The sequence below is a fragment of the Anser anser genome (genome assembly GCF_964211835.1).
Source record: "Anser anser genome assembly, chromosome: 2".
Lineage (NCBI taxonomy): Eukaryota > Metazoa > Chordata > Aves > Anseriformes > Anatidae > Anser > Anser anser.
In genome coordinates, this window is record NC_139721.1 from 106,824,970 (window position 1) to 106,836,411 (window position 11,442).

Here is an 11,442-nt window from a genome sequence, read left to right on the forward strand (position 1 = left end):
GCAAGCCTGGGAATGCCAACACTGCATGGGGCTGCATGGGGCAGCCAGTGTGCTGTAGGAATTTTGCCTGAATAAGGACTACAAGGAAGGGATCTGTGTCCATTTGCATCCTGCTGCATTTTATATGGCTTTAAAAATTCCTCGATTCCTTTGGATTGGAGACGCTACATAGGCAGAATATTGTTTTTCTACTAGAGCTTGGCTAGAAGCAATGCTGCGCCTCTCAAAATCTCAATGAACTCTTTATCCAAAATACTTGTTTAGTCTCCAGGGATCAAAAGGCCTTTTGGAGTCACTTACCATCAGTAGAATTGATCCAGCTTAGAAAAGTGGAGAATTTGGCTACATACTTCTGATAGACAGAGCTTAATTTGGCTGTGTAATTATTCATCTTGAGACCAGAGTTTCTGCTTCTGAGATTCCAATTTGGTCAGTGATTTTAAATTCCTTAAGAAAACTTTTAGTGAGCTCAAGAGCAGCAGTAGGTGTTAATTCATTCTGCTTATGTGTACTTCACAACAGATAAGTAAAATAGGGAGGGGTTGGCAGTTTTAGGATTGACTTTACAGTCAATCAGAACAGAGAAAAAACTAATAAAAAACTAATAGTTTTTTTCCTTTTTTTTTTTTTTCTTTTCCCTGTCTTCAGGTTACAGAAGAAGTTCAGCGGATATTAAAGAGGTGCAGTTATGAATTTGTGTGCAGGGGTAAAGTCAGTGTAAAGGGAAAAGGTGAAATGTTGACCTATTTCCTGGAAGGAAAGGCCGATGGAAATAATCCACAAACACGATCTTTAAACTTAGAGCGGAAAATATACCCTTATGGAAAAGCAAACATTCAAACAAAACTGGGTACCAGCTGTCCATCAGTGTCCTCAGTTGCTAGCTTTACCGTAAATGCTGGGCTTGGAGCAGTTCAAGCATCTGCCACTCATACAAATCAAACACTGCATTATCTTCCCTCTGTGCCGGCTGTGAAGGAGGCGTAGAGCAAAGGAGATTTGGTTGTGCCATTTGCAGTGAACTTGGAGAGCAGTGGTTCCCTGAATTTTTACCAAGAGATCAGAGGTCATATAGGCCATGGCATTAACCAAGGACCACTACAACCCAACCAAAGAGAACTTGGGAACTGTGTAATGAACTCTTGGGATGGAATATATAAGGGCTAGCAATTCTGTTAGAAAAGTCAAAACCTGATTTTCTGGAAATAAGGAATATTTTCTTGACATTTTTAATGGGTAAATGGAAAAAAAATGAGATAAACGTGCAAGCAATTACTTATGAGTGTGTGTGTATATATATGTTTTAATTTATATATGCACATATACAAACACTCCTATGTAGAATTAATATAGTTATATATATATATATAAAAAAAACATTAAAATATGTATTTATTTACACATCCACCTGCAATGACATAGCAAAGAGATTTCTCTTTCTGTCATAGCCAGCTTTGTTGGGTCTGGGATTAGAAAAGCTGCTTTTAATTGTGGAGTGTGGGGCAGATGAAGGTTCTCTTGGGCTACAGCAAGAGTTAGAAAAGCCGTGCTCCCAGTGCATGAGTTAAAGCAATGAGAAAAGTGTTCATTGCACTGTCAGCAGCAGATTAATGAAGGCTGGATTCAGGTAATTGCTAAACTTTATGTATTTTTCAAGTTCTACTTGCATGCTCCAAAACTTTGAAGAAATTCCAAGTCAAAAAATAACACTAGGTTTATAAAATAGATAAACAACAGAACTTTAATTTTGGCAGAAGAGCAATATGTTTTCTGTTTATATTGGAAAAAAAATCCATCGGAGAAAAAAAAAAAAAAGGTGTTAGAGTTTTGTTTTAAAAGTTGCTAATTCCTCAGAGGTCATTAGATTCTGTGTGAGACAGAGGAGCCACCCCCCAAATACAGCAATACACTTCAGCAATATAGAAACATTCCTTTCTGTACATTGCTGATTTTATCGAAGAGCAGAAGGATGGTATTATAAATTGGATGGCTTTTATAAACAGCATAGGTCATGCAACTCGGTTCCAGTACTTTGCTATACCTTTCTAAGCCACTCAAAGAATATTCCTGTACTTCAGACAAACATGCTGTTGCTAGTTTTGTGCTATTTGTATATTTGCTAGGTCTTATGTCTTAATTGATTTCTAAATTGATGCCATAGTTGTTGTTTTTTTATATCTTGATTCTATCCAGGCTCACTCCTCAAAGCTGTACATTTATAGAAAGCTATAATTCTGAGAAACAAGTACAGTCAAACTTTGCCTAACTGAGGAGCACACTGGTAAACATGCCATGAAAGTGAGGGCTGCTCTTAGCCTGCATAAAATGGAATATGTTGTGACTTCTTTTTCCTTTAATAGAGCCCACATCCTATCATAAATGGTTTCATTTTGAAACACCAGTCTAGATGTGAAATGCATTGCGTAGCTCTGTATTCAAGGAGGGAGTTACCCGGCTGTGGATGACTGGTGACATGCTCCATGGACAGCTGCCATAATGGGGATGCACAATCTAACCAGACTCACTGCTTTCCAAAAGAGAAGCAAAGCTTTAAATTGTCAAAAAACATGCAAAGCTTCATTTTAGTTCAAAAAAAAAAAAAAAAGACTGCAGAAGTTGTCAAGGTTGTACATTAGGAAACTTATATATACTAGATTCCACATTTCCTATCTTGTTACTGATTTCGGTGGAAAGAGGATACTGAATGTGGTTCTTCTGCAATCAGCATATGGACAAATTTTGTGTAGACGTACAAATAGTTAAAGAAAATCTGCAGGAGTTTCTGTTCCCCGTGTAGCTGTGGGACTCCACAGGTTTTCAGCAAGGTTTTACCTAGTTTTTATGTATCCTGTCAGCTAGATGCTTGATTACAAAGATAGCACAAATAGTGTTGTGATTAAAACAACTATAAAAAATGTAAATTGTTTCCTAACTATTGGGTGTATGCACTCTGACCTGTGAAAAGTCGCTGTATTTCTTTATATCCCTAACAGCTATCCAGTTCACAGGTATTATTCTAGAATTATTTAATTCTGTTTTGGCGCCTTTCAAAGCCATTTAAATAAATACACATAGAGAACACAAACTGAAAAGAACAAATATTTACAAAATTAAACTGAGTAAAAGGTATCCATGCAAAGTGCACTGCATATTTTAGGTTTTCTAATAGGTTTATAAGAATTAAATCATAATGCAATTAAGTTACATATTTAACCTAAATGGAAACTATTACATCCAATAGCATTAATCACTCAGTTTCACTCCCAAAGAGACCAAGTCACACAATATTTGTATCAGTGGACTTGATATAATTTCACTGATAATAATAAAACTTTTTTGACATGTACTGTTATTACAAAGCCTCTTCAGATATTAGTGTAGTACATGACCACATAGACCAAATATAGACATTGATCCACCTTAAAATCTTAAAATGGAAGTATTTCTTTCTTATTCTTTTTTTTTTTTTTTTAAACAGGTCCAAAATATAATTACATTGCCATTGTTTCTTTTGTCATTAAATTAACAGTGAGCAGAAATGAATTGCTCCCTGTGCTAATATTCTGGGGACTGTTCTCATTCCCAGACTCTTTACCAGCCTAGTCATGTAGTAATGTCAGTGGAAGATCATGTAGCAAAGTTCATGTAGCAAAAGGTTCTTTACCTTGGGCAAAGGTTTTCTAAGCCTGATCCTCTTCTCCAACAAATGAATGAGGCAAGTGTCTTTTGTAAGAATATTTTTCATGTCGAATGGAAAGGACCAGATAGGTGCTCTCCATTGGCTAGCTACCTGTGGGATCCTTTTGCCTCCGGATCAAGGTGAGTGCACCAGGATGTCTTCTGGCACTACAGCTAGTCCAGTTTGCGTGTGCTATCTTAAGCTATCAGTGATGGTGTATTTGAAGTCAGTTTCCAGACTTTCTCCTCCTCCTAACATTAATGTTTTTGTTGTGGTTGTTGTTGATTTTTTTTTAATGGGAAAAGCTGTATTTTTCCTACTTCTGCGTAGTCTTGCATCAAGTACTACTCATGAAAAAAGTTCAGCCAAGTCACAAATGAGTAAAAAGCCATATGAAAATGATAGGCAGTATTAATCAGCCATTCCAGCAGGGTAGTCTAAACATACATTTAAATCATGATATAATGAAGCTGTGCTCTTACCTTTATGCTTTCCCTCTTTATTCATATAATTTTCCCCCTTTTCCTTTTCTTGTGTACATTTGTTTTATTTCAGATCTTGTATAACAGCTTTAAATGATAGCTATAATCTCTCTGCTCTTTTCTAGTAGTACGATTTCTGATAACCCCACAAATGGATATTTTCTGCCAAAATAGAGAAGTCTGTCGTAACTTCTTTTATTGGCTGAAGATCACATGCGGCCAACTCCAATAGCTTTACAAATAGTTCTGAGGGATTTGATTTGGACTTACTTCAACAGGTGCAATTGTGTTTCCTGTCTTGCATTTATTAATTTCCTGGTCAAGTTTTGAAACTGTTGACTAGGTGACCTTGCTGTAGCCCCAGCAAGGAGTCAGTTCTGCTGCACAGTACCCAAAAGTCCCTAACTTTTAACTGAGGGTAGCTACATGGTGTATTGTAGGTAGAATAGCATCCTGCACTTCTGCAGCTCTTAGCTTGAAATAATTAACAGATATGAGCCCTACAACAATGTGATGCCATTTTGGCATGTTAATGTGTGTCAATAGCAAGCACAATTTTTCACATCAGTTTGCACGTTTTCTCTTTAAGATAATAGTAATAGTTGAAGTTTTGTTCTTTATAAAAGGAAATAAGTATCAGAGATGTTCAAACTTACTTCACTGTTTTGGGAGCTAATTTCAAAGTGTTCCTGTGCTACCTTTATCTTTAAATGATTTCTTAATTATTATTCTCTGCTGAGATTACAAATTAGCATTCAGATGAATTCCTGGCTAGATATTTCCAAACATTTTCCATTCACATTGAGTAGAAACCTGTTTTATCCAGCCTGTAAAATGCATTGTTATTTGTAGATGCTTCCAAATGTAACTAGTTGCACTCTTGTTTTCACTAAAACACATACAAATTATCCCTTGCTTTCTCTAGGTGAGACTGAGAGCAAAAAGCTTCAGCTCACAGGGCTGAATCTGCATCCCTTATGGACCCACAAGGCCTGCAGAAATCACCAGGGATTTAGCATGATTACAAAGGTCAGGAGATGAACTTCTGTAAGCCAAGTTCTGCTTTGGGTTACAGTGATGTCTCACTCTGGTATTGAACTGAAGGCACTATTTTACAGCACTGTAACAGAGTAGATTATAAAAGTCTCTTTCATATTTTTGCCCATAATTTGTCTGTAAGGCAAAAGAAAGTTCTTGGGAGTCACTGTTTGAAAGAAAACAGTATATGACCTGTGCCATTTCAGTGTTTTGAGAAATCCAAATACAATAGTAACTAGCTTGAATCATTTTCATGTGTTGAATAAATACCTGCTTGTAGCAGAATCAAAGTATTTTCTCTACATCAGCAAGTCCAGATTCTGTATGTGTTCTGCCCAGGCAGGATGACTATTTAGCCATAATGTTCTTTCAAGTTAGAGTTTTGTATTACAGTGAAAACCAACATTTTTTTAATTTGTGATAAACCTGTATTATAATGCCTTATTTATTTTTAATCTTGTACAGTGTTACAAAACAACAGAAAACATTGGCCTTTCATGTACTATTCACTTTAAAAGATGTATTGTGTGAAATTTTGTAAATAATTTTAGCTTTGACAGGTAATTGCATGTACACTTGTATAAAAAGAGGCAAAAATGCACACTTTTAACAAATTTTTGTAACAGACATTTTACATGTGCATGGAGATTATAAATCCTTTGGAAATTGATGTCCTTTTGGTTTTCCTTGCAATATACTGCATGCCACTCATGCCTGACTTCAGTAAAAAAAAAAAAAAAAAAGTACAAAAAAAAGTACAAAACAGTACGTTTTACTAAATATTTTTGACATATCACTTCTGGCACAAAGTTAAATCCACTAGTTGCATGTGTGTTCAGCAAAGCAAAATCAAAATGCAAACAGCAAAATAAGAAGAAAAATAATTTAATGATTGTGATCTGCCAACCTCAGTGTTCCAAGTTCCATAATACAGTATATGAAATGTGTTATCAACATCTATCTATGCTGTTTTTATGAGGTACCTTCTGGTCATTAGAAGCAATAAACTCTACTTACTGTAATACAAAAACCAAGCAGATATTCTAGTTCATAATGATGTAATATCTGACATTCAGTGGGTACTCTGTGATACTGCATTTGATGTAGTATTGTCATCATGCAGGACCAAGTGTCAAATACATTATTGCTGTATGCAGGTGCAACACTATGGAAGGTAAAGGGGGTGAATTGGCCCATTGATGTTACCCAGAGTAAATTTCTAATGTAGTATTAAGTTATTGTATCTGGAAAGTACACAATGTGAATAGAGTATTTTACTAGATACATACATATGTATATATATATGTATGTATATATATAAATTCATTTTGTTGCCTTATTTTTGTTAAAAATGTTTTTAGCCATTTTCCAAAAATCTTCTATTGCTAAGCATAAAATATTGAACAGAACTATTAGGAGAAGGTTCACTGGGTATTCTGGCTTTGAGCTGCCTGGGTTCTCCTGTGCTGATGCAACTCCTGCTCCTACTGAAGCCATGCTTACAGGGATGCACCCCTTAGATATTACTGCCTGACTCACAGTTTGAGCCCCTTGTCTGGTAGTGGCATAAGATCAATAAATCAGTATCCAGTCGTCTTAACTGATTTTTCCATATTGCTGCTAAACCAAACTTTAAATTTTGGAAATATTTCGCATGCACCATTTTTAAAGTTGTTATATCTATGGTACTACAGTTAGGGACTACTTGAATTACTTACAAAAGCGCTGTATGATAAATCAGAAGTATTGTAGGAGCATAACACTGAGGTTGGTGGCAGAGAAAAAGGGGGGTGGACTGTGAATACTTTCCATTATGGATTAACAAGGACTTCTTGTATTTTACAGATTGGAGCTAGTTTTATAACAGGACTTAGGAATCTCTCGGTTTGTTTGATTAATCAGGTGATTGTGGGGTTAACTAAGCAGTACACTTTCTGCAAGCAATTCTGCCATCAGATTGTAGATTCATACATCATATCCCAGTTTGCATGTAAGAACAACTACCTTGTATTGGTGATTGGTTTCATACAGCAGTTAACGGTTTCTAACAGTCATAAACTAACTCATCTCAAATTCAGTGGATTTTACATCTCAGTGTAGCAAAGTTGTTGTGACTAATGACAATCTGGACTCTGCTTCTCTACCCCAACCCTGTTTATGATTGGCTTTTTCCATAACTCCGTATAGGCTTTTATTTATTTATTTATTTATTTATTTATTTATTCCTCTTCATTCTTTTTAATGCCATCTCTCACAGAGTTTTCAGGCCACTCACTACTGAGCAAAATTAAATAATGAATAAATAAGTAAATCTAAATAAATGGAAAAACAAGTAAAGGCTAGGTGGGGCCTGCCTGTCACTCTTTAATTATACTTCAAAATGTCAAACTGCTTGGGCGGCCTGGGGTGATCTGTAATCTGACAAATGCAAGGGCATAAAGAAGAAAAGAAAAAAAAGCAAAGAGTTAACAGCTGTCTGTTCACATTCACAAGAGTGTTCAAGATCTCTTGTTGAACTGCTTTAAAAATTCCAGACAAAATCATTAGAAATAGTTGGTTGTTACCTTTTATGCCTATTTTCTAATCATGAGGAAGCACTTTGAAATCTGAATTAGCATTGGTTAATATCCATAGCCAATGTGCTGAAGGGACTAGTTTTTACTTGTGCCTTACTGCATGCTAGAAGATCTGCTTCTTTATACTGGAATTCCCTGTTTTATGCCTTTTGTGGCATCAGACGTGTCACACCAGCATAAGACTGCAGGAACAAACAGTGCTGTGCATCACTGTGAACCTTTTTTATTACTTTCTTTCCTACTTTGGTTTACTACCAGCACAGCTATGCCAGTGCAAGGAGTGATCCAAGTGTTTATAAATGAAGGCCATAGACAGGTATATGTGGGTCCAAATTAAATAAAGAAAAGATTTTCTAGAAAGCTCAGTGTACACACTGAGCTGAGTTTTGCAGAATATCTGGCCAGATAGCTTGGAGCTCCTTTGGAAAAGCTGGCTGCCCTCCTCTTCAGAACACGCTTGCACAACATGCTGATTAAATATATCCAGTACACTTACCTACAGCTTGTAACTGCACTGCCACATTTGCTATAGTTTAACAGTCCTCATTGCAGGCAAGGCTGAGGTGTATTTTAATTACCAAGATTCTGTACACTATTGTGTCTTACTGTTCAAGTGCCTGATCTGCTACTTTGATTCCAGACCTGTCAATGATGACCTCAGTTATGACAATTTTGAGTTGGCACATTGAAGTCCTTTAGGTGATTTCTCACTTCTTTTACTCTTTAGCGTGCATGAGTGCAACGGTTGTCTATTCTTACATTTCAAATGCCACTCAAGTGATATATCAAGCATTTTCAATGAAATGTAGATGAAAATGAACTACTCGTGCCATCACAACATTGTTTAATGATAATTGCATTTCTAAAGAATTACAACATATATCCTTTCTCCTTTTATTTTATAGTGATATTACTGTAGTTCAATTAAGAAAAAAGAAGTAAAGTGCTTATGTTAATTGCTCCATCTACATTTGCATATTAGTGTTCAAATTTGGACTTACACAAAGCAAGTTTCTGTTTTGTGTTCAAGCACCTGATTATTACACAGAGGTAGATTTGGACAATGTTATGGAATACGTTAAAAACTAAAGTAAGGCTTTAAGACTTTCCACTCAGAAAAGCAGAGTCCAAGAGCAGTTACTGTTTCTGGAGTAATTTAACCCAATTCAGAGAATTCTAGAACTTCATAATTTCAGCAGTTTCAGCTAAATTTGACCCATCTCTCAAAATCCCTGCCACTAAAACCCTTACTGCAATTTACAACATCTGTCCGGATTTCATCTTATTGGTTAGTCCTTATACTCTGCTATCAAGAGGTGAATTTTAGCAATTCTGGTATATGTCCGTAGTTTCTGCTTGGAAATGAGATGTTAAGTATTTTTCTGATCTGTTAATTGAAAATATTAACAAGTGTATGTTTCCTTCTTTTTATAATTAAATGTCCAGCAGCCTAAGTTAGGAAGCAAAAACAGACATGAAGCATGTATTCTACGATCAATATTGGTCTGCCTACACATGAAGACACAGTGTCCATTGTAGGCTTATCCATAATTTTAGGCATCCTAGAAATACTTAAACAGAATAAATGCCATAGCAATAAGAGAAAAAGGAGTTAGGCAAGCCTGCCTGCCTAACACCACACAGTTCTTAGTTCTTTGGAAGTAAAAAAAAAAATGACTTCCAGCTCATAAACACTGCACCACTTGTTAAGAAATCAGTATGACCCTCCTGCACTTAACTCACCCTCAGTTGTTCACCTCCCTCACATTTTTATTGCAGTTGGTTACTGCTTTTTTTCTTTCTCTGTATGTCCTCTATCACATAGTTGCCAACCTTCTTCTTTTTTAAAAAAGAAGTGTTTTCAAATATTAGGTGTTAAAGGGAATTGAAATAGCTTTGACAAAATATTGTTAGGAAGTGGCTGCATGTGACCATAAACCCAAGAGGGTGGATAAATGAACCCTGTGGTGGCAATGCAGACTCCAGCAGCTGGCAACACTCTGAAAAGTAAGGCTGAATTCTGCCAGCTGCAGAGAGACAGTTAAACAGGAGTGTTGTAGCCTGATTCATGATGTCATGTTTAAAAAATAAGTGCAAACCCATTTCAAGGGTGGTCGTGTAGTCTGTGTCTGGAGTTATTACTCTATTAAAAAAATAAGAGTAAAGCAAGATACAGTTTTGGGGGTTTATGAGGTTGGTTGAATTTAGGTATTCAGTAAGAAAACCATGCTAGAGGAATCTTACCCGCTGCTTTAGCTGTATATATTAGCAGCAAATTCTGCATTGTTTGCAAACTAACTTGAATATTCTGCTTAGACTTTGGGGGGCAGGGGGGAGGGGGGAGGGAAGTTATTTGCATCAGGTAGAGATTTTCCATTCCTCAAAGGGAGAAATGTACTCTTCTCTTTATTTGATGTACTCTTCTCTTTATTTGATTGGCATACAAGGTTTCACATCATCTTTTAGTCTGATTTACAGCCCGGTACAGTTAATGCTTATATTAACTTCAATGATTGTTGAATTGCTAGATCAGGCCTTACTTTAAGGTCTGTTCCTCTCCCACTGATGTCAAATGTGTTGTTGCCAGTGACTTCAAAGGGACCAGGAGGAGGCCTTTTGTATCATAATAGAAATATCTACATAGATAAATAAAATGAACAGTCCTAGCTTTAAGAAATGAATTCGTAAGTCAAGATGACATTTTTCCAACTATTTTAGCCCACTGACACCTATACATAATTTTTGTAACTATATAACTATACACTATATATATATATATGTATGTATATACGTAGTACAATACAATAACTTAACACTGGGTAACTTCTAATGATAGATTTGCATTAATAATACGGGTCTTTTTATGTAAATAGAATATTGTAGAGTATCTTCCAGTCTTTTTCAGGATTGCTAAATTCAGAAAAGCAATTGAATATTTGTCCTATTTTTATGTTAAAAAGTGAATGGACTGAAATGTTAAATGTGAATGTAAATTTCTTATTGCAACTTTTATACTGAGTGTTTGCACTATTATAATTTCTGAAATCCAATTCAAAATAAAGGAAAAAAATCTGCTTGAATAAACAACTGTTTGGGATTGCTATTTGACTGTTTTCGTGTAGTTGCATTCTTTTTTTCTATAAGAAGCTGCCCTTCAAAAGGTCCAAAAGACTGCTTCTCAGTTTTCAAGCTAAGAACATACATCCAGCAATCCTTTAATTTTACTTTCACAGTTGCCTTGTGCTAAAGAACGTTATGGGACGAATTCAGCTCCATTGCAATCATGTTGACTTTCTGCATTTATCACAGTGAAAGCTAGCTTGAACCAATTGCTCCATCCATTGTACAAGCAGAGCAAAGTAAACATGCACAAATACTGGCAAAATATTGGCCATAGAGATCAGAAGAAGGGGAGGGGAAGCTCATCTCTCTCTCTCCCTTTCCACAAGCCAGCAAATATTCACCAATTTGGGCCAATTATGTGGATGCAGTAGGTCATGTAGGTGGTTTATATTGAGAAAACTGTGCAAGATACAGAACCAGCCTAAGTGCAGAATTGTATATGCTAACTTAAGATTGATTTGAAAACTGATAAAGTTGCATCAGATAACATGTCTCTCAAGAGACTCTGTAGGCTTGGGCACAGAACCAAAGTAATTTGATTGTA

At 36.0% G+C, this 11,442-nt stretch overlaps 1 protein-coding gene across 2 annotated transcripts in view; it reads left to right on the plus strand.

Annotated features, from left to right (window-relative positions):
• Positions 1-10,847, plus strand: part of ADCY1 (adenylate cyclase 1) — a 175,889-nt gene extending 165,042 nt beyond the window's left edge. For both annotated transcript variants that reach the window (XM_083823552.1, XM_083823553.1), the window contains one exon: positions 649-10,847. In XM_083823552.1, the coding sequence (XP_083679678.1) occupies positions 649-987 (339 nt within the window). In that variant the 3' untranslated portion in view covers positions 988-10,847. The remainder of the gene's footprint in view (positions 1-648) is intronic.
• Positions 10,848-11,442: the final 595 nt, after the last annotated feature.